Raw genomic sequence first — 24,979 nt, 5'->3', positions numbered from 1 at the left:
TTTTAGGACACATGGCCAGAAATGTTTTTGCTCATTTATCTATAGGCCAACAATGCCTAATATATCATAGCCATTACAGATAACAAATCCTAATTGCTAAATTGCCCATATACACTGAGTGTACAAAACATTATGCTCTTTCCATGACATAGACTGACCAGGTGAAAGCTATGATCCCTTATTGATGTCACTTGTTAAATCCACTTCAATTAGTGTAGATGAAAGGGAGGAGATTAAAGAAGGATTTTTAAACCTTGAGACAATTGAGACAGATTGTGTATGTGTGCCATTCAGAGGGTGAATGGGCAAGACAAAAGACTTAAGTGCCTTTGAATGGGGTATCGTAGTAGGTGCCAGGCGCACCCGTTTGTTTCCAGAGCTGTAACGCTGCTGGGTTTTTCACGCTCAACAGTTTCCCATGTGTATCAAGAATGGTCCACCCCCCAAAGGATATCCAGCCAACTTCACAACTGTGGGAAGAATTGGAGTAAACATGGGCCAGCATCTCTGTGGAATGCTTTTGACACCTTGTAGAGTCCATGCCGACGAATCGAGGCTGTTGATTTGATGAAACCATAATATCAACGGGTTATATTATCGTGGAACACAATCTTCAAAAAGGCAGTAACCTCAGCAATGGCGCTTGCTTGTGGAAGCCTGTGGCTGCGCAATGGCATAGCCTTGTTTTGTTAATTTAGCAGACAAGATACTTATTTCCTGAGCCCAGTTCACAGTCAAGACTCACCTATTTTATAGTACAAAACATGACGTAATATAACAGAATAAAATATGACAGAATATTTTTCCAGATGCGCATCTCGCTTTTGGAGCAGTTATTCTCAAAGAGGGATCAATTGAAAAGGGGCTCAATTTGGCGAGTTGAAAGACCATTTTTCCAGGGTTACAAACCAAAATCGCTCTTCTTTTTGATATACAGACGTTCAATTTACACTGAACAAAAATATAAACTCAACATTCAACAATTTCAATGATTTTACTGAGTTACAGTTCATATAAGGAAATCAGTCAACTGAAATAAATTCATTAGGCCCTAATCTATGGATTTTACATGACTGGGAATAGAGATATGCATCTGTTGGTCACAAACACCTTAAAAAAAAGGTAGAGGCGTGGATCATAAAACCAGTCAGTATCTGGTCTGACCACCATTTGCTTCATGCAGCACGGCACATCTTGATCAGTTGATCAGGCTGTTGATGGTGGCCTGTTGAATGTTGTCCCACTCCTCTTCAACGGCTGTGCGAAGTTGCTGGATATTGGCGAGAACTGGAACACGCTGTTGTTCACGTTGATCCATAACATCCCAAACATGCTCGATGGGTAAAATGTCTGGTGAGTATGCAGGCCATGGAAGAACTGGGCCATTTTCAGCTTCCAGGAATTGTGTACAGATAATCATGCAGAAACATGAGGTGATGAATCACATAACAATGGACCTCAGGATCGCGTCACGGTATCTCTGTGCATTAAAATTGCCATTGATAAAATGCAATTGTGTTCATTGTCCATAGCTTATGCCTGCCCATACCATAACCCCACCGCCACCATAGGGTACTCTGTTCACAATGTAGGAAATCAGCAAACCGCTCGCCCACACGACTCCATCTCCCTGGTACAGTTGAAACCGGGATTAATCTGTGAAGAGCAAACTTCTCCAGCGTGCCAGTCACCATCAAAGGTGAGAATTTTCCCACTGAAGTCGGCTCCAACGCCAAACTGCAGTCAGGTTATGACCCTGGTGAGGACGATTAGCACACAGATGAGCTTCCCTGAGACGGTTTCTGACAGTTTGTGCAGAAATTCTTCAGTTGTCCGGGTGGCTAGTCTCAGACGATCCCGCAGGTGAATAAGCCAGATGTGGAGGTCCTGGGGGCGTGGTTACACGTGGTCTGCGGTTGTGAGGCTGGTTGGACGGAGTGCCAAATTCTCTAAAACGACGTTGGAGGCATTTTATGGTAGAGAAATTAACATTAAATTCTCTGGAAACAGCTATTGTGGACATTCCTGCAGTCATCATGCCAATTGCACGCTCCCTCAAAACTTGAGACATTGTGTTGTATGACGAAACTGCACATTTTAGTGGCCTTTTATTGTCCCCAGCGCAAGGTGCACCTGTGTAATGATCATGCTGTTTAATCAGCTTCTTGATATACCACACCTGTCAGGTGGATGGATTATCTTGGCAAAGGAGAAATGCTCACTAACAGGGATGTAAACACACATGTTTGAGAAATAAGCTTTTTGAGCATATGGAACATTTCAGGGATCTATTATTTCAGCTTATGAAACATGGGACCAACACTTTACATGTTGCATTTATATTTTTATTCAGTAAGCCTGTTCTTTTGAATGTTCTAAATGGACAATTCCACATTGATGAATTACAGCCACAACATCTGTGAGTAGGCCTACGCGTAATGATGCTGATGAAAATACACTCTTTGTATTTATCAAACTGTTTTTGCATATTTTCAGTGTGGAACCTGTCTATGTTTAGGGGGGTTATAGCCTAGCCCCAGGTTAACCAATTCTAAATGTTAATAGCAGTTTGCAAAGTAGCCTAGACGGGATGCAATTATTCCAAAACTGCAGCTCGTTGTTTGAACACATATTTCCCAACTTCAATCAACCAGTCAATTTAGAATTTGTGATAAAACTGTTGTCATTTGGCAAGGGATGTAGCTTGTCTATCCCATCAGTTAGATATGTTTTTATAGCCATTTCTGTAGTCCTAACGGGAGCTTGTGTGCACACTCAGGATGCATGTGTAGAGGGAGTGGTCAGAACACAATTGAGTGAGTGAGAAATGAAGGAGAAAGGGAATTTGGGGGTTCAAAAACATACGTTTGCATCTATTTTGAAAGTGGCGATGCAGCTGCTCTGTTTGCTCCTTTGCTCTGGCGCTCCCCGTTTTGTTCCGTTTGCTCTGTTTGCTTCCATTTGGTTCAGAGTAAAGAGTAAACGAGTAAACGATGAATGGTTTCTGTTGCAAAACATTTTGCAAAACATTTTGCAACAGACTAAACGTTTTGCAACGGATTTCGACTAATGAATACACCCCTGCACACACACACATGCATGCAAAGATGCATGCGTGCACACACACATGTGCGCGAATGTGAACACACGTACGCGCATACACACGCACACACACACACACACAGAAACTCCAAACAGCCAAGAGTTTGACTTTATTTAAGTCTCCAATTGGGATATTTAATATACCCGAAAATCAGCTAGCTCGGCATTTATGTGATGTTGTAGTAAATTAGTCAGGCTATAAAATAAAGGCCCATGCCATGCTAATGTGTCATTAATTGTAAACATTTGAAGTGTGGTTCCTCTGTAGCAGAATTTTTTCATCATAGCTGTAGACTCAGGTCTCCATCACATCTAGAAAAAGGGAGACTAGTATCTGTGCATATTGACGTGTAACATGATAGAGCAGGAGCTCCCGCCCTGTAGATTTTCGCTCTAACCCTAATCTAGCGCACCTGATTCTAATAATTAGCTGGTTGATAAGCTGAATGAAGTCAGTCAAAACTGGGGTTGGAGCAAAAACCTACAGGAGGGTAGCTCTTCAGGAACAGGGTTGAAGAACCCTGTGATAGAGTATGTGATGTCCTTCAATCACCTTTACATGAGCCCTGGCAGGTGGGTAAGTCACTGATATGTTTCTAAATAGGCCACTCTTACTCTTAAAAAGAATCATGTTTTTAGATCTCAGTACGCTTTACAGAAGATGGTCCTATAAAAAGGCATAAATGTTGCAGCGTGTTTCAGGAGAATTACATTTACAAGTGAATTACATTTGGTTTAGGGAGCTTTGCCAGAAATTTGCCTTGGTTAGACAACAGCGTGGCGAACACCAACCATTTTTCATTCCTCCAAATCTAAGGCTATAATAGTATCCTATACCCATTACGTCCAATACCTATAGTAGCAACTCAGAGATACATACGTCAAAGAGCCATATTCTGTCATATTCTGTATTCATATTCTATAATTTAAAAGGGGATTTGTATCTTTGTCTTAGAGAATTGCTTGTCCGTTTCTCTGCTGAGCAGACCAGGGCCAGTATGGTTCTGGCTCTGCTAACTGTGTAGGCATTCAAGGTTCATTTCACGTCGCGGTCACGCTACTAGATCCCACGCGTATCTCTCACCATTCTCCTCCACTCCTCTCTTTCGTGTGCTGCTGTTAATACCATTTTGGCTGGTAGCTGTGTTTGTATGTGTGTGTGCAACATGATGTGTGTGTGTGCAACATGATGTATGTGTGTGCATGCATATGCTAATCACAGAAGGAGAGTGAGGTGGGAAGGCTGTATGTGTGGCTACAACATTCTGTTTGATCTGAGGGAAAAAAGAACCAACGGTAATGCCACTCCTCCGAGGGAACGGGCGGGCGGGAGAGAGCTGGCAGAACAACAAAGCTAAAGATGATTTATGGGTCGACGCAAAGGCAGATTGACAAAAATGCAGCTAAGTGTTACTTTTATCCGGGAGTGGAATGGCCAGGGTGAATGCCAAGTGTGACATTTGCATTTAATAAACATATGGCTGGTGGTGAAGAGCGTCTGAAAGGCTTATTGAAGGCGGTAGGATGTGATGTTCTGTCAGATTTAGTGTGAAATCCTCGTAAAAAAAGCCTTCCTATTGTTTGAACAGCAGGGATGCGGGAACCTTGGAAAAGGTCAACAGTGGAGAGAGTCAATGCAAACAGTGCGTATTTCTTTGAGTAGATTCAATAGAGAACGCTCTTGACACATCGTAATTCAGTTATATATATTGCAGGGCATAGAGACCTGTGAACATAGAAATCTGTATACAGCACACACACACACACACACACACACACACACACACACACACACACACACACACACACACACACACACACACACACACACACACACACACACAGTATCTCCCGTACTTTAATTACGAAAGTACTGGTACTGGTATTCCCTGTATATACTGTAGCTCCATTCTTGTGTATTTTATTTTATTCCTCTTGTGTTAGATACTATTTTTTTTAAACTCTGCATTGTTTGGAAAAGTTCGTAAGCAAGAATTTCACTGTAAAGTCTACACCAGTGTTATTCAGCGCATGTGATAAATACAATTTGATTTGATTTAAAGCAGAGTCCAGTACAGTGTGTTCTATCTATTTATAGGGTGTGTATTATTGGTACTCACCAGACACTGGCACTGCTGGCAGTTCTCCACCCAGGACTCTCCACTGCCGTAGGTCAGCAGGCCGTTCTGGTGCAGACACTGGTTGCTGAGGCGAGGGTCACACTCTGGACAGCAGAACAGGTCAGCTGTCGGGTTCTCACAGTCACACACCATCCTCCTGCACATCACATGGCCAGTCTGCACAGAGGGGAGGGGGGCGATACACTGTCTGTCAATCTACTGACAGTAACACTCAACTCAAACATGTTGTGAAATCTCAAACTACAAAGTATAGTTTGTAGCTACTATATTGTAAAGTACAGTCTAACTTACTTTTTTAAAACTCTGCATTGTTGGTTAAGGGCTCGTAAGTAAGCATTTCTGTTGTATTTAGTGCATGTGACAAATACTATTTGATTTGAACGACTATTGTAAAGTACAGTCTCCATAACCCAAACTCAATATTTGCTAGTTGTTGACCTTGGTTATTGGTTGATTACACACACTCAACATTACCATTGCTCTCCACTAGCTGACCGTGAACATTACAAAACAATAACATGTTTACTCATTTCTCTGTTTGCTCAGCCGTTCAATACTACTAATTCTGACAGGCAGGTTCTCATTTTCTCCAATCAATTAAAATGACTAATTTCATTAAAGCTTCATTTCTGCCCTCTTTAATCAAATGAATAATATGATGCTTGATTGTTAAATACCCATACTAATCCTCTATAATCACCTGCAAGCATTCCCATACACCAGACATTATCCAAAAGTAAACGCTAAATGACTAAACATGACAAGACTGTAGCATAATAATGTTTAGATAAATGTTAGGTTTTTTGCTTAATTAAAAACTAACTATTCCAAATAGTTGGTTCTAGACACATCTAAATTCTTCAGACCTGTATTAATCATATAACTAACTGAATTAATAAAGTCATCATAATGCTTTACATCAACCAATAGAACGCCCCTGACCTGACCATTGTTTTTTTCACCCATCATCCTCTTTGTCTCACCTGACAAGAGCAGACTGAGCACCTATCATTGTCCAGCACCCAGATCTGTCCATTGTGTTTGACTTTGTTGTCATGAATACAGTCTCCGGTGCAGTTCCTCCCGTGGGGGCACCTGCAGTCATAGCCCCCCTCTAAGTTGAAGCACACCGTGTCATTGGCACAGGTGTTCCTCCCAGTCTTGCATTCATTGATATCTGTAGGGAGCCAGAGAGATGACTTCAGGCATATGCTCAACACAGGTAAAATGCTGTAGGTCATGCTTAAATTCACATGCATCTTACTGCTTTAAAAAATACAAAGGAAGCACATGTATTATATTCTAACAGCTCTCAGCCTCAGTAAACTAAAGTGGGCTTTCTTGTCAAAACACTTTGTAATTTCGTCCCCCCAGAGACCATTTTTCATCAAATTATAACTGCAGTTGGCTTTGTTCTTCACAGTATGTTCACCTCTCTGACAGTCTCTGATGTGCTCTGTGTGGAACGGCTAGACTTGACAGGTCAAATTTGTCTATAGCGCAGACAGACAGACAGACAGACACAGAGCTGTAGTACTGTCACTACTGAGGCGTAACTGCATAAGGGTTTCCCTCCATTTTGACATGTGACAGGCTCTTGTCAGGCAGCTTCAGAGAATGTTCCAGAAAGATTGAATGAGCAGTAAAAAGCAGACAGGGATTTTGAGGAAAATGCACCAGTAATGGTATGTCCAGTCCAAACATACAATTACCCACACCCGACAGCAAAAACAACTGGTCAAAAGAAGACCAAGGAAATTTCTAGCTCTGCAATGGTTAGATGTGCTGCTATGATCAATGTTAGAATACACTAGACTAGAATAATGGGGGAAAAAACTAGTGTGCAGGTATACTCTATGCATGTGATATCAATATAAATTATCATATGTGACTAGGTGAATAAAGATTGCCTACAACCGCAGTGTTTCTTTTGGTCTTGTGATGAAAGGAGCGAGTCAACTCACCTATGCACGACTCCCCATTAGTAGAGAACAAGCCGTTGTCGTGGTAGCCATCCCGACACTCGCAGTGGTACCAGCCGGGCAGGTTGACACAGATGGCTTTGTCATCACACTCCACGAAACCATGAAAACACTCATCAATGTCTGTCAGGAGAGAGAGAGAGAGAACAGTGAGGACTAGACCTCTATCTCCCTAAGTTTGGAACAGTTAATCGAATTTAGCTTCATTCTTGCCTGACAGGCATTTTCAACATTGACCGTGACAATTTATTTAGACAAACAACAACTTGACCATCCGTTTATTACAAAGGAACGAGGTGCAAATAAATTAAACATCTCAAATCAACTGGATTTATGTGAGTACTGAATAAGAAGATGCCCTAATATTTCAACTAATTTTTAATTAGACTGGCTTGGCCAGATGAGAAAAGCTTAGCTAGTGATTACGGGATTGGGGCTAAATGTAAGGGCCCAGGTTGCAGAGTGATTAAATGTGTCTGTGTAGGCACGGATGGAATTTTTATGATTGTGTGCGTGTGTGATGCATTATCAGAGTCCCTCATTATGAAAATTGCCCTGTACTATCAGTGACCTTCCCATTCAATTCCCCCAGAGTCCAGACAGAATAGAAAACATCAGGATCCCCTGGAGGGCCCAGGTCAGGCCTCCTCGTCCCCTCATTCTCTCCTCTACTCCTTCCCTCTCTTCTCCTTTCCTCTCTGCTCTTCCCCTTACTCCCCTTCCCTTTCGTCTCCTCTCCCTTCCTCTCCTCTTGTCCTCTCCCTCTGCCACAGCAGTAATAGGATTACGATCTATTGGCTAATGAGCATTCACCCCTTTATTAGAATTTATCCAGCAGAAATGTTGTGGATATTAGGCACTTATCAGGGATAGTTCACCCAAATTACATATTGGTTTCCTTACACTGTAAGCAGTCTATGGACAAGGTTTGACAGCAATCCAGGATTTTGGTTTACTTTCTCTGGCACTGTTTCCAAATGCTAATGTTTTAGGATTTGTGGCAAACATCTCATCCAAGTCTTGGTACATGTTATCGTGTCCAAATCATCTAAAAGTATCTAAAATTGATTGTGAAACTCAACAAAGTCACTTACAGTGCATTTGGATAGTATTCAGACCCCTTGACTCTTTCCATATTTTGTTACATTACAGATTTATTCTAAAATTGATTATATTCCTCTACACACAATACCCCATAATAACAAAGCAAAAACAGGTTTAGACATTTAAGCAAATGTATAACAAATAAAAAACTTTAATATACATTTACATAAGTATTCCGACCATTTACTCAGTACTTTATTGAAGCACCTTTGGCAGCGATTATAGCCTCGGGTCTTCTTGGTTATGACGCTTCAAGCTTGACACACCTGTATTTGGGGAGTTTCTCCCATTCTTCTCTGCAGATCCTCTCAAGCTCTGTCAGGTTGGTTGGGGAGTGTCGCAGCACAGCTATTTTCAGGTCTCTCCAGAGATGTTCGGTTGGGTTCAGATCTAGGCTCTGGCTGGGCCACTCAAGGACAGAGACCTGTCCCGAAGCCACTCCTGTATTGTCTTGGCTGTGTGCTTAGGGCCGTTGTCCTGTTGGAAGGTGAACCTTCGCCCCAGTCTGAGGTCTAAATGGCTCTGGAGCAGGTTTTAATCAAGGATCTCTCTGTACTTTGCTCTGTTCATCTTTCCATCGATCCTGACTAGTCTCCCAGTCCCTGTGGCAGAAAAACATCCCCACAGCATGATGATGCTGCCACCACCATGCTTCACCGTAGGGATGGTGCCAGGTTTCCTCCAGACGTAACACTTGGCATTCAGGCCAAATAATTCAATCTTGGTTTCACCAGACCAGATAATCTTGTTTCTCATGGTCTGAGAGTTCTTTAGGTGCCTTTTGGAAAACTCCAAGCGGACTGTCATGTGCCTTTTACTGAGGAGTGGCTTTCGTCTGGCCACTCTACAATAAAGGCCTGATTGGTGGAGTGCTGCAAAGATGGTGGTCCTTCTGGAAGGTTCTCCCATCCCCACAGAGGAGGTCTGGAGCTCTATCAGAATGACCCCTCTCCCCCGATTGCTCACTTTGGCCGGGCGGCCAGCTCTAGGACGAGTCTTGGTTGTTCCAAACTTCTTCCATTTAAGAATGATGGAGGCCACTGTGTTCTTGGGGACCTTCAATGCTGCATAAATGTTTTGGTACCCTTCCCCAGATCTGTGCCTCGACACAATGCTGTCTCGGAGCTCTACAGACAATTCCAACGACCTCATGGCTTGGTTATATAGACAGGTGCGTGCGTGCCTTTCCAAATCATGTCCAATCAATTGAATTTACCACAGGTGGACTCCAATCAAGTTGTAGAAACATCTCAAGGATGATCAATGGAAACAGGATGCACCTGAGCTACATTTTGAGTCTCATAGCAAAGGGTCTGAATACTTATGTAAATAAGGTATTTCTGTTTTTTATTTTTTATACATTTGCAAACATATTTGCAAACAATATTTTATCAATTTTCTAAAAAAGTCTAACGTAACAAAAAGGTGGAAAAAGTCAAGGGGTCTGAATACTTTCCGATTGCACTGTATAGATGATTTGAACTGTATGTGCGAAAAATGCTAATATCGGTACCATGACTTGAATTGGATTTGTGTCACAATGTAGGAAAAAGGTATGTACAGCAGTATATATATACAGTAAGATTAACTATGTTGAGAATACAGTATGTATATATAAAGTAAATAATCAATTAGTTATTTTTCAGAGATCAATTACATTTTAACAGAATAATGATGCAGGAATGCAAATCTCATCTGTTCCTAACTACAAAAACGATTTCAGAAAAATAAACATTACGTAAACATTATTAAAGTGACCAGTGTTCAATGACTCTGCTCCCCTATGTACATAGGGGAGCAGTCTCTAAGGTGCAGGGCAGGGTACTGGGCGGAGACCGGCTAGTGATGACTGTAACAGTCTGATGGCCTGGAGATAGAAGCTGTTTTCCTTCTCTCTGTCCCAGCTTTGATGCCCCTGTACTGTCTCCGCCTGCTCCATGGTAGCAGGGTGAACAGGCCATGGCTCGGATAGCTGAAGTCCTTGATGATCTTCTTGGGCTTTCTGTGACACCGGGTGCTGTAGATGTCCTGTAGGGCAGAGAGTGTGCCCCGGGTGATGCGTTGGGCGGACCACACTACCCTCAGGAGAGCCCTGCGGTTGCGGACAGTGCAGTTGCCGTACCAGGCCGTGATACAGCCTGACAGCATGCTCTCGATGATGCATCTGTAGAAGTCTTTGCCAAATTTCTTCAGCCTCTTGAGTTTGAAGAGGCTCTGTGGTGCCGCCTTCACCACAGTGTCAGGGTGGAGGGACTATTTTACGTTCCCAGTGATGTGCACACCGAGGAATTTGAAGCTTTTGACCCTCTCCACTGCGGCCCTGTCCCTAGCATCACACTGCCAAGGCTCTCACCTCCTCCCTGTAGGCTTTCTCATCTTTGTTGGTAAACAGGCCTACCACTGTTGTGTTGTCAGCAAATTTGATGATTGAGTTGGTGACGTGCGTATCCATGCGGTCATGATCGAACAGTGAGTACAGGAGGAAGCTGAACACGCACCTCTGTGGGGCCCCCCGTGTTGAGGATCAGTGTGGTGGTGTTGTTGCCAACCTTCACCACCTGGGGTTGTCTAGTCACGAAGTCTAGGACCCAGTTGCAAAGAGAGGGGTTCAGACCCAGGGCCCTGAGCTTAGTGATGAGCTTGGAGGGCAGTGTGAGGGCAGTGTGCAGTGCAATGGCGATTGCGTCGTCCGTAGATCTGTTGGGGCGGTATGGAAATTGTAGTGAGTCTAGGGTGTCAGATAAGGTGGAGGTTATATGGTCCTTAACTAGCCTCTCAAGGCACTTCATGATGATAGAAGTGAGTGCTTCCGGGCAATAGTAATTTAGTTAAGTTACCTTTGCTTTCTTGGGAACAGGAACAATGGTGGACATCTTGAAGCAAGTGGGGACAACATACTGGGATAGGAAGAGATTGAATATGTCTGTAAACACTCCAGCCAGCTGTACTGTCGTTTTGCATCTTTGATTTCCTTACGGAGGTCCTCGCTGGTCTGTTTTTACACATCCATGTTTCCAGTCACCTTGCCGTGGATAACTGTGGTGGTTTGCGATTTCAGTTTTGCCAAATGCTGCCATCTATCCACGTTGTTTGGAGTTCTAATCGTCACAGTAAGAATAACATCTTCTATGCACTTCTTGATGAACCCAGTCACTGAGTCAGTGTTTACATTGATACTATTCCCAGACGCAACCCGTGATCAAAACAATCCTGAAGCATAGATTCCGATTGTTCAGACCAACGTAGAACAAGACCTTACCATGGGTGCTTCCTGTTTAAGCTTCTGCTTATAGGCGGGGCGGAGCAGGATGGAGGCGTGATTTGATTTGCCGCATGGGAGGGCCTTGCAGTTGTCCCGGAAGTGAGAGTAACAATGGTCAAGCGTGTTGGTAGAATTTCGGGAGTGTTTTCCTCAGATTTCCTTTATCAAAGACCCCAGCTACAATAAATGTCGCCTCAGGAATTGCGGTTTCCAGTTTGCACAAAGTCAAATCAATCAAATTGTATTGTATTTGTCACATGCTTCGTAAACAACAGGTGTAGACTAATAGTGAAATGCTTACTTACGGGTCCTTTTCCAACAATGCAGAGTTAAAGATAATATACAGTACCAGTCAAAAGTTTGGACACACCTGCTCATTCTAGCGTTTTTCTTTATTTTGACTATTTTCTCCATTGTAGAATAATAGTGAATCCATCAAAACTATAAAATAACATATATGAAATCATGTAGTAACTAAAAAAAGTGTTAAACAAATCAAAATATATTTTATATTTGAGATTCTTCAAAGAAGCCACCCTTTGCCTTAAAGACAGCTTTGAACACAACCCTGCGGTTGTGGGCGGGTGATACAGCCCAACAGGATGCTCTCAATTGTGCATCTGTAAACGTTTGTGAGGGTTTTAGGTGACAAGCCACACTTCAGCCTTTTGAGGTTGAGAAGGTGCTGTTGCGCCTTCTCACCACACTGTCTGTTTGAGGTGGACCATTTCAGTTTGTCCGTGATGTGCCGAGGAACTTAAAACTTTCCACCTTCTCCACTGCTGTCTCATCGATGTGTATAGGGGGGAGCTCCCTCTGTTGTTTCCTGAAGTCCACGATCATCTGTTTTGTTGATGTTGAGTGAGAGGTTGTTTTCCTGACATCCGAGTGCCCTCACCTCCTCCCTATAGGCTGTCTCGTCATTGTTGGTAATCAAGCCTACTATCGCTGTCATGTGCAAACTTGATTGAGTTGGAGGAGTGCATGGCCACGCAGTCATGGGTGAACAGGGAGTACAGGAGAGCGCTGAACACGCACCCTTGTGGGGCCCCAGTGTTATTTCACCTTTATTTCAACAAGGAACACAGCCTGAGACCAAGGTCTCCTTTACAGCTGGGCCCTGCTTATACATATACAGTTTAGGTACAATTATTAAGAAATTACACAAGACAAATAAAAAGATCACAGATAACACAAAACAATACAGCAGGAGATTGTTACATTTAGACATAGGTTATTCCCCTAATAGCACAATAACTTGTATTCCCCAAAGAAGTTACAAGCAATACAAAAATAAAAATCCTCCAATAAAAGTTTAAAATGGGCAACAGGGGGACAAGAGTCTCAAGTTTAAATTTGGTCTGCAAGCTATTCCATAAGCAAGGAGCGTAACAGGAAAAGGCAGCCAACTCTGTGGAGATCGCAGGGGCCTCAAGTGTAATCCACTTGAGACCTGGTTTTATGAATTATAATGTTGATGAGTGATGATAAATAAGAAGGTAGTTTATTCAGAAGTGCTTTATAGACAAACACGAGAGCATGTTGCTCTCGTCTCATGGACGAGTCCAACCCACAATTGGGTTGTCCAACCCACAATTGGATATAAAACACAGTGGTGAGTTCTGTAGCTAGCACCCGTAATAAACCTAAGCCTAAATGATAAGTAGCATCCAGCAGTTTCAGTGTGGATGCCGTAGCATGCATGTAGATAATATCCCCATAATCTATAACAGACATAAGTAGCTTGAGGATCAGCAAAGTGGAGATGGTGTTTCGTACCTTCACCACCTGGGGGCGGCCTGTCAGGAAGTCCAGGACCCAATTGCACAGGGCGGGGTTGAGACCCATGGCCTCAAACTTAATGATGAGCTTGCAGGGTACTATGATGTTGAATGCTGAGCTGTAGTCAATGAACAGCATTCTTACATAGATATTCCTCTTGTCCAGATGTGATAAGGCAGTGTGCAGTGTTTTGGCAATTGCATCGTCTGTGGACCTTTCGGGGTGGTATGCAAATTGAAGTGGGTCTAGGGTGATAGGTAAAGTGGAGGTGATATTATCCTTGACTAGTTACCTTTGCCTTCTTGGGTACAGGAACAATGGTGGCCATCTTGAAGCATGTGGGGACAGCAGACTGGGATAGGGAGAGACTGAATATGTCTGTAAACAAAACAGCCAGCTGGTCTGCGCATGCTCTGAGGACGCGGCTAGGGATGCCGTGCTGGCAGGCAGCCTTGCGAGGGTTAACACGCTTAAAATGTCTTACTCACGTCGGCCACGGAGAAGAAGAGCCCACAGTCCTTGTTAGCGGGTCGCATCAGCGGTACTGTATTATCCTCAAAGCGGAAAAAGAAGGTGTTTAGTTTTTCTGGAAGCAAGACATCAGTGTCTGCGACGTGGCTGGTTTTCTTTTTGTAGTCCGCGATTTTCTGTAGACCCTGCAACATACGTCTCATGTCTGAGCCATTGAATTGCAACTCCACTTTGTCTCTATACTGACATTTCGCTTATTTGATTGCCTGCGGAGGGAAGAAGTACACTGTTTGTATTCGTCCATATTCCCTGTCACCTTTCCATGGTTAAATGCGGTGGTTCACGCTTTCAGTTTTGCGCGAATGCCGCCATTGTTTCTGAAAAGGAGGGATTCACTTCATCCATCCTATTTCAGAAACAAGAGGGGGAGAGAAGAGTACTGATGTATCATTCCTCCAAGTTGGACCATATTGAAGCAGGTCAGACAACATGTTCCAGGTACGTGGCTGCAGTAGCAAAAGCTTTTGAAAAAACCGCCCACCTGGTAATGTGCCACAAATTGGAAATCCATACTCACCATGGGGTTGCAGCATATCTGATGAGCAAGGAATTCACGTTCAGCGCTGACAGAAAGAACAAAATCCAGAATAAATGCACCCAATCACACATTAATTTTGTCAACACCGACAAAAACATGGCAGACGCACTCAATGCAGAAGAAGGGTTGGCACACTCTTGCGAAGAGAGGGCGGCACAGGAACTAAAACTGCGACCAGACTTGGGAAACGAACCCCTTACCAATCCTGACCTCTGGTTGTACACCAATGGATGCTGCTATAGAGGGGAAGAAGGGAACATAGCAGCATATGCAGTGGTACAGCAGCTTCCAGATGGGTCACACGTAACCCTGGAATCAGACATCATCCCACAACCTGCCTCAGCCCAACTAGCTGAGATCACAGGGTTGACTCAAGCCCTGAAAAAAGCTGAAGGAAAGACTGTGAACATTTACACTGATTCAGCATATGCTCATGGAGCAGTCCATACAGATGGACCACAGTGGGTCAGACGTAACTTCACCACAACAGGAAACCTTCCGATCAAACACAAGGCACAAATGGAAAGACTGATAAAAGCAGTCTCACTACCAGAGAAAGTGGCCATCATGAAGTGCAAAGGACATCAGCAACTCAAGAACAAAGTCAACGAGGGAAATGACGCAGCTGATAAGGCAGCCAAGAAAGCTGGTGGGTACACTCCGAGACAGATGGTACTACAGACTCAGCCAGCCCGGACTGAACTCACAGACCAACACATAAAAGAACTTCAACTCACCGCAGGTCCCTATGAGCACTCAGTATGGGGACAGAAAGGAGCCACCAAAGGACCGGATGAACTATGGAGATGCCATGATGGCAGGTTGGTGGCCCCGGCAAATCTGTGTCCTGAACTGATACGAGAGGCTCATGGGCCCACCCATGAAGGGAAACTAAAAACTTTGCAGAAGGTTTCCCACATCTGGTGGCACCCTCACATGAAAGACATGACAGATTTGTTTTGTGACGAGTGTAGCATTTGTGGTAGCCACAACCCAAAGAAACCATATCAAACACCCATGGGTTCGTACCCAGTCCCCAATGCATGTTTTCAGGATATATGAAGTAGGTTGAGTCTGGTAGATCTGGTCTTCTGGTTGGTCCTGATGAGTTGGGCGAGGTCCCCTTCAGGCTAGTATCACTGTCCCATTGGCTCTGAGTAGAGTTCTTTGTCTTCAGAAATGTTCAGCTAAAACAGGAGTTTAGGTGTGTGCGTAGATGTTCCTATTTTGACATATCTGTGTGTCTCTGTAAAATGTTCAGACTGAAGAGGAGATTTTGTGTGTGCGTAGATGTTCCTGTCTTATCAGTGTTTATGAAAGGTTTGCGTCAGCCGTCTGTCCCTGGGTGTGTGTGTCTCAGTATCTCGTGAAATGCAGACACAAGCACCCTGTTGGTCAAGGCCTTTCCTGTTTTAATCAGTGTTTGTGTGGGGTTTGGGTCAGCCACCTGTCTCTGGGAGTGTGTGTATGTGTCTCAGTATCTCGTGAAATGCAGACACATATTGTGCCAAGAAATATGTGCTTTATGAGTTTGTGAGAAACCCTGTTTAGAAAAAAGTTAGTTATAACAACGTAATAGCAATATGCTTGTGTTATTTATAAATGGTATTTATTACACCATCTATCCACGGTTTCTGGTTAGGGTAGGTTTTAATAGTCACAGTGGGTACAACATCTCCTATGCACTTCCTTAAACTCACTCACCGAATCAGCGTATAAATCAATATTATTCTCTGAGGCTACCTCCGGGCATGTCCCAGTCCGCGTGATCAAAACAATCTTGAAGTGTGGATTAGGATTGGTCAGACCAGTGTTGAATAGTTCTTATCACGGGTACGTCCTGTTTGAGTTTCTGCCAATAGGAAGGGAGGAGCAAAATGGAGTCTTGGTGAGATTTGCCGAAAGGAGGGCGGGGGAGGGCCTTTTATGTATCGTGGAAGTAGCAGGGATCCAGTTTTATGCCAGCCCTACAATCAATATGCTGATAGAATTTAGGTAGCCTTGTTCTCAAATTTAGTTTGTTAAAATCCCCAGCTACAATAAATGCCGCCTCAGGACATATGGTTTCCAGTTTGCATAAAGTCCAGTGAAGTTCCTTGAGGGCCGTCGTGGTATCGGCTTGAGGGGGGGATATACACGGATGTGACAATAACCTAAGAGAATTCTCTTGTGCGATAATACGGTTTAGCATTTGATTTTCAGGAATTCTAGGTCAGGTGAACAAAAGGACTTGAGTTCCTGTATGTTGTTACAATTACACCATGAGTAGTTAATCATGAAACATACATCTCCCGCCCTTCTTCTTCCTGGAGAGATGTTTAGTCCTGTCGGCGCGATGCACTGGGAATTGTAAGAAATTTTATAAGATACTGGTAACTTGTTTTAACCACTTCTCAACATAAGCTATACTTGGCACAACATGTACCCATCCCCCACTATACCCCCACACTTTGTACCCTATTAAGTAACCACAGACCCACACACTCAACCCTCCCCCATGAATAGGGCCTGTGAAAACAAACGCACATGCAGGATGCCTTTGGATGTGACTAGGACAAAGAACTGTGTGAAAAGCCAATGGAATGTCGACATCAGGCCGAACAGGACTACCCACGACCCAGATCGACCAATCGGAAGGCCAGACTACCAGATCAACCTACTTTGCTTGTTGCCTATATAATCTGTATGAACTGTTCTAGAGGCACTCTTCCGACGATTCCATACGAGTCAGACAGAAGGAGCCGTGCTGCACGATTTACTAAGATATCTTTGCATCTGATTAAACGGCCTTATTATATAATTATCCACCTCGTCCTATGTCTCTACTTGATCTCCTGTCTCCAGTAAACGTTTTACTAACAGAATCCCGGTGGCTGTACTGACTCTGACAACATATCACGATAGAACCATGTTTCTGTGAAACAGAGTATGTTACAATCCCTGATGTCTCTCTGGAAAGCAACCCTTGCCCTAATTTTGTCTACCTTGTTATCTAGAGACTGGACATTAGCGAGTAATATACTCGGAAGCTTTGGGTGGTGTGCGAAAACTGCAAAATTCGCTATGGACTCATAGTGAGGCGGCCCTCTCTGTCGGCTCCATCTTGGTTAGTGCCTGGTATGGCAACTGCTCGTCCCCCGACCTCAAGGCACTACAGAGGGTAGTGCGTACGGCCCAGTACATCACTGTGGCCAAGCTTCCTGCCGTCCAGGACCTCTATACCAGGCGGTGTCAGAGAAAGGCCCAAAAATTGTCAAAGACTCCAACCACCCTGGACATAGACTGTTCTCTCTGCTACCGCACGACAAGCGGTACCGGAGCACCATGTCTAGGTCCAAAAGGCTTCTTAACAGCTGCTACCCCCAAGCCATAAGACTTCTGAACCGCTAATCAAATGGCTACCCCCCCTCTTTAATGCTGCTGCTACTCTGTCATTATCTATGCATAGTCACTTTAATAACTCTACCTACATGTACATATTACCTCAACTAATTTTGTTACTTCTATTTATTTTTCCCCAATTTTTTTCTTTCTTAAAATTGCATTGTTGGTTAAGGGCTTGTAAGTAAGCATTTCACTGGAAGGTCTACAACTGTTATATTCGACGCATGTGGCAAATAAAATTTGATTTGAGGTAGTCACCTGGAATGCATTTAAGTTAACAGGTGTGCCTTGTTAAAATTAAATTTGTGGAATTTCTTTCCTTCTTAATGCGTTTGAGCCAATCAGTTGTGTTGTGACAAGGTAGGGATGGTATACAGAAGATAGCCCTACTTGGTAAAAGACCAAGTCCATATTATGGCAAGAACAGCTCTAATAAGCAAAGAGAAAACGACAGTCCATCAATACTTTAAGGCATGAAGGTCAGTCAATCCGGAAAATGTCAAGAACTTTGAACGTTTCTTCAAGTGCAGTCGAAAAAACCCATCAAGCACTATGATTAAACTGGCTCTCATAAGAACCGCCACAGGAAAGGAAGACCCAGAGTTACCTCTGCTGCAGAGGATAAGTTCATTAGAATAACTGCACTTTAGATTGCAGCCCAAATAAGTTCTTCACAGAGTAACAGACATATCTCAACATCAACTGTAGACCAGTGGAAATCTGTCCTTTGTTCTGATGAGTCCAAATTTGAGATTTTAGTTTCCAACCGCCGTGTCTTTGTGAGACGCAGAATAGGTGAACGGATGATCTCTGCATGTGTGGTTCCCACCGTGAAGCATGGAGGAGGTGGTGTGATGGTGTGGGGGCGCTTTGCTGGTGACACTGTCAGTGATTTATTTAGAATTCAAGGCACACTTAATCAGCATGGCTACCACAGCATTCTGCAGCGATACAATATTCCATCTGGTTTGTGCTTAGTGGGACTATCATTTGTTTTTCAACAGGACAATGACCCAAAACACCTCTAGACTGTGTAAGTGCTATTTGACCAAGAAGGAGAGCGATAGAGTGTTGCATCAGATGACCTGGCATCCACAATCACTTGACCTAAACCCAATTGAGATGGTTTGGGATGAGTTGGACTGCAGAGTTAAGGAAAAGCAGCCAACAAGTGCTCAGCATATGTGGAAGTCCTTCAAGACTGTTGGAAAAGCATTCCAGATGAAGCTGGTTGAGAGAATGCCAAAAGTGTGCAAAGCTGTCATCAGGGCAAAGGGTGGCTACTTTGAAGAATCTCAAAAGAATCTCAAACAATCTCAAATTGACACTTTTTTGGTTACTACATGATTCCATGTGTGTTATTTCATAGTTTTGATGTCTTCACTATTATTCTACAATGTAGAAAATAGTAAAAAAGAAAAACCACTGAATCGGTAGGTTTGTCCAACCTTTTGACTGGTTCTGCATATAAAATGAATAAATATACAGTGAAAAACAAATAACGATCACTAAAATTAACATGGCTATATACAGGGAGTACCAGTACCGAATCGATGTGAAGGGGTACGAGGTAATTAAGGTTGCTTTGTACATATAGGTAGGAGTAAAGTGACTAGGCAACATGATAGATAATAGACAGTAGTAGCAGCGTATGTGGTGAGTGTGAAAGTGTGTGTGTGGCATTAGTATGCATGTGTTATGCGTATGTAGTGTGTGTGTGTTTCGCTGTCAGTGTAAGTATGTGTGAGTTTGTGGGTAGAGTCCAGTGTGTGTGCATAGAGTCAGTGCCTTCCTCTGACAGCACTTGGTATGGAGCTCCTGGATGGTAGGAAGCTCGGCCCCTGTGATGTACTGGGTGGTACTCACCACCGTAGCGCCTTGCCTTGCAGTTGCCGTACCAAGCGGTGATGCAGGCAGTCAAGATGCTCTCAATGGTGCAGCTGTAGAACTTTGAGGATCTGAAGGCCCATGCCAAATATTTCCAGCCTCCTGAGGGGGAAGAGGCACTGTTGTACCCTCTTCACAGTGATGTGGGTTTGTGTGCACCATGTTAATTCCTTAGTGATGTGGACACCGTGGAACATGGATCTCTTGACACGCTCCAATACGACCCCATCAATGTGGATGGGGGCGTGCTCGGCCCTCCGTTTCCTGTAGTCCATAATCAGCTCCTTTGTCTTGCTGACGTTGAAGTCCAGTGTAATGATTCCGTAAAACAGAGTATGCTACAGTCCCTTATGTCTCAATGAAAGGAGATCCTTGCCCTGAGCTTGGCTACATTATTGTCCAGGGACTGAACGTTTGCGAGTAATATACTTGGAAGCGGAGGGTTGTTTGCTCGCCGCCTGACTAGAACCACACTTCTCCTCTCTTTTCTCTGGCATCAACATTTGGGTGTAGCACCCAGGATGAATGGGGCTGCCTCGGGAAGTCCAAACAAAGGATCCAGATCAGGGAAGTAACATTTCTGGTCTAATTTCTCGAGTGACCTCCAATCTAATGTCCAAACGTTATTTTTGGTTGTAGGACATAATACTTAACATTCTGAGCAAATAATTTAAGAAATAACACAAAAAAAGCTAACTACAGCACCTTGCCACTATAATGAATACTCAGGGAGAAAAAAGTGTAGATTCACACGCAGAGCGCGGCAGGTGGTTATTTCACCTTTGCAGAAGGCAAGACTCTTGGTCACAGGCAGGCAAGGGTCATACACAGGTAGGCAAACAGGCAGGTGAATCAGAACTAGGACTGAAGGCTATAACTGGTTCTCACAAACGAGCTAGGAAAAGGCTTAGTAGAGTCAAAATGAACAATACCTCACAAAGGCACAAACATAATGAACTGAACTAAATAAGGAGCTGATGAGACCAGGTGAGTAACTACAGTGCCTTACAAAAGTATTCATCCCCCTTGGCGTTTTTCCAATTTTGTTGCATTACAACCTGTAATTTAAATTGATTTTATTTGGATTTCATGTAATGGACATACACAAAATAGTCCAAATTATTGAAGTGAAATGAAAAATGTACATGTTTCAAAAAATTCTAAAAAATAAAAACCGTAAAAGTGGAGCGTGCATATGTATTCACCCCCTTTGCTATGAAGCTAAATAAGATCTGGTGCAACCAATTACCTTCAGAAGTGACATAATTAGTTTAATTAGTTAAATAAAGTCCACCTGTGTGCAATATACAGTGGAGAGAACAAGTATTTGATTCCGTCTCTCACAGTTGAAGTGTACCTATGATATAAATTACAGACCTCTACATGCTTTGTAAGTAGGAAAACCTGCAAAATCGGCAGTGTATCAAATACTTGTTCTCCCCACTGTATATATATACAGTGGGGAGAACAAGTATTTGATACACTGCCGATTTTGCCGATTTTCCTACTTACAAAGCATGTAGAGGTCTGTAATTTTTATCATAGGTACACTTCAACTGTGAGAGACGGAATCTAAAACAAAAATCCAGAAAATCACATTGTATGATTTTTAAGTAATTCATTTGCATTTTATTGCATGACATAAGTATTTGATCACCTACCAACCAGTAAGAATTCCGGCTCTCACAGATCTGTTAGTTTTTCTTTAAGAAGCCCTCCTGTTCTCCACTCATTACCTGTATTAACTGCACCTGTTTGAACTCGTTACCTGTATAAAAGACACCTGTCCACACACTCAATCAAACAGACTCCAACCTCTCCACAATGGCCAAGACCAGAGAGCTGTGTAAGGACATCAGGGATAAAATTGTAGACCTGCACAAGGCTGGGATGGGCTACAGGACAATAGGCAAGCAGCTTGGTGAGAAGGCAACAACTGTTGGCGCAATTATTAGAAAATAGAAGAAAATAGAAGAAGTTCAAGATGATGGTCAATCACCCTCGGTCTGGGGCTCCATGCAAGATCTCACCTCGTGGGGCATCAATGATCATGAGGAAGGTGAGGGATCAGCCCAGAACTACACGGCAGGACCTGGTCAATGACCTGAAGAGAGCTGGGACCACAGTCTCAAAGAAAACCATTAGTAACACACTACGCCGTCATGGATTAAAATCCTGCAGCGCACACAAGGTCCCCCTGCTCAAGCAGGCGTATGTCCAGGCCCGTCTGAAGTTTGCCAATGACCATCTGGATGATCCAGAGGAGGAATGGGAGAAGGTCATGTGGTCTGATGATTCAAAAATAGAGCTTTTTGGTCTAAACTCCACTCGCCGTGTTTGGAGGAAGAAGAAGGATGAGTACAACCCCAAGAACACCATCCCAACCGTGAAGCATGGAGGTGGAAACATCATTCTTTGGGGATGCTTTTCTGCAAAGGGGACAGGACGACTGCAGGATGGATGGGGCCATGTATTGCGAGATCTTAGCCAACAACCTCCTTCCCTCAGTAAGAGCATTGATGATGGGTCGTGGCTGGGTCTTCCAGCATGACAACGACCCGAAACACACAGCCAGGGCAACTAAGGAGTGGCTCCGTAAGAAGTATCTCAAGGTCCTGGAGTGGCCTAGCCAGTCTCCAGACCTGAACCCAATAGAAAATCTTTGGAGGGAGCTGAAAGTCCGTATTGCCCAGCGACAGCCCCGAAACCTGAAGGATCTGGAGAAGGTCTGTATGGAGGAGTGGGCCAAAATCCCTGCTGCAGTGTGTGCAAACCTGGTCAAGAACTACAGGAAACGTATGATCTCTGTAATTGCAAACAAAGGATTCTGTACCAAATATTAAGTTCTGCTTTTCTGATGTATCAAATACTTATGTCATGCAATAAAATGCTAATTAATTACTTAAAAATCATACAATGTGATTTTCGGGATTTTTGTTTTAGATTCCGTCTCTCACAGTTGAAGTGTACCTATGATAAAAATTACAGACCTCTACATGCTTTGTAAGTAGGAAAATCGGCAAAATCGGCAGTGTATCAAATACTTGTTCTCCCCACTGTATATACACATGCACATACACACACCTGTTCTGAAAGGCGCCAGAGTCTGCAACACCACTAAGCAAGGGGCACCACCAAGCAAGCGGCACCATAAAGACCAAGGAGCCCTCCAAACAGGTCAGGGACAAGGTTGTGGAGAAGTACAGATCAGTGTTGGGTTATAAAAAAATATCAGAAACTTTGAACATCCCACAGAGCACCATTTATATCCATTATTAAAAAATGGAAAGAATATGGCACCACAACAAACCTGGCAAAAGTGGGCCGCGCACCAAAACCCACAGACCAGGCAAGGAGGGAGTTAATCAGAGAGGCAACAAAGAGACCAAAGATAACCCTGAAGGAGCTGCAAAGCTCCACAGCAGAGATTGGAGTATTTGTCCATAGGACCACTTTAATCCATACAAGTCACATAGCTGGGCTTTATGGAAGAGTGGCCAGAAAAAAGCCATTGCTAAAAGAAAAAAATAAGCAAACACGTTTGATGTTCGCCAAAAGGCACGTGGGAGACTCCCCAAACATATGTAAGAAGGTACTCTGTCAGATGAGTCAGATGAGACTAAAATTGATCTTTTTGGCCATCAAGGAAAACGCTATGTCTGGTGCAAACCCAACACCTCTCATCACCTCGAACACCATCCCCACAGTGAAGCATGGTGGTGGCAGCATCATGCTGTGGGGATGTTTTCCTCAGTAGGGACATTGAAACTGGTCAGAATTAAAGGAATAATGGATGGTGCTAAATACAGGGAAATTCTCGAGGGAAACCTGTTTCAGTCTTCCAGAGATTTGAAACTGGGACAGAGATTCACCTTCCAGCAGAACAATGACCCTAAGCATACTGCTAAAGTACCACTTGAGTGGCTTAAGGGGAAACATTTAAATGTTGTGGAATGGCCTAGTCAAAGCCCAGACCTCAATCCAATTGAGAATCTGTGGTATAACTTAAAGATTGCTGTACACCAGCGGAACCCATCCAACTTGACTTGAAGGAGCTGGAGCAGTTTTGGCTTGAAGAATGGGCAAAAGTCCCAGTGGCAAGATTTGCCAAGCTTATAGTCTCATACCCCAAGAGACTTGCAGCTGTAAATGCTGCAAAAGGTGTCTCTACAAAGTAGGGGGGGTGAATAGTTTTAATTCCAATTTTAATCAATTTTGATGCCAGGTTGTAAGGCAACAAAATAGGAAAAATGCCAAGGGGTGTGAATACTTTCGCAAGCCACTGTAACACTGGTGAAATCCATGAACCAAAATGAAAGACAGGGCTATGTTCAAGAACACAACGAACCAAGGCTACTACGTTCAAGAACACAACGAAACAGAACACAAGGTTGGCTAAGAAAATAAATACAGAACCTTACAGTACCCCCAGTACCTACCAGTACCTTACAGAACCTACCAGGCTCTGCCTCCCAGGGAAACATGGGGGGTTGGTAACCAAGTACACACTGAAACGGGGTAAGGCAGAGGGATGAATGCATGAGTGAGTTCTGAGCGTATTCGGCCCAGGCCATATACTGCCTCCAGTCGTGTGGAGAGGCAGAACATTGTTGGCGGAGGTACTTCCCTGTTTCTTGGTTCATGCGTTCCGTCTGTTGGTCTGAGGATGGTACCCGGAGGAGAGGCTGAGGGCGACCCCCAGTCAGCCACAGAAAGCTCGCCACACGCGGGAGACAAACTGCAAACTGGGGCCCGCGGTCAGAGACCATGTCCTCCGGAATCCCAAACAGACGGAACACCTGCTGGAACATACACTCAGCCAATTCCATGACGTTAGGTAAATGAGGACGAGGAACAAGACACATTTTTGAAAAACGGTCTACTATGACAAGGATGGTGGTGTTACCAGAGGATTCAGGAAGGTCTGTGATGAAGTCAACAGCTATGTGGGACCAGGGTCTGTGAGGGATAGGCAAAGGTTGAAGCTTACCGGAAGATAAATGACAAGGGCTTTTGGTTTGGGCGCAGACTCGACAGGAGAGTACGTAATCCCTTACGTTGAATGCCAGTGAGGACCACCTGAACGTACGGGCCAGAAGTTCGGTGGTTTGTGTAATGCCCGGATGTCCTAACCCCAAAGACGTGTGACACCATTGCATCAGTTGGGGTCTAACAGCTGCTGGTACGTAACTCCTCCCAGCTGGAGTCTCAGGAGGAGCCGGGTCTAAGGTTAGTGCTTCTTGTATGGCAGAGTGAACCTCCCACT

General features: G+C 43.8%; 1 protein-coding gene across 1 annotated transcript in view; it reads right to left on the bottom strand.

Moving 5' to 3' along the window:
- The window catches only part of LOC139539745 (protein kinase C-binding protein NELL2a-like), a 112,923-nt gene that overhangs the window by 1,946 nt on the left and 85,998 nt on the right, over window positions 1–24,979 (bottom strand). The window contains exons 16-18 of the mRNA XM_071342981.1: window positions 7,208–7,348; window positions 6,227–6,420; window positions 5,223–5,399 (exon numbers count right to left, since the gene is read on the bottom strand). Of these exons, the coding sequence (XP_071199082.1) occupies window positions 5,223–5,399; window positions 6,227–6,420; window positions 7,208–7,348 (512 nt within the window). The remainder of the gene's footprint in view (window positions 1–5,222; window positions 5,400–6,226; window positions 6,421–7,207; window positions 7,349–24,979) is intronic.

This window comes from Salvelinus alpinus, chromosome 15 (genome assembly GCF_045679555.1).
Source record: "Salvelinus alpinus chromosome 15, SLU_Salpinus.1, whole genome shotgun sequence".
In the NCBI taxonomy this organism is placed as follows: Eukaryota; Metazoa; Chordata; class Actinopteri; order Salmoniformes; family Salmonidae; genus Salvelinus; species Salvelinus alpinus.
This window is presented reverse-complemented; position numbering and strand designations above follow the sequence as displayed.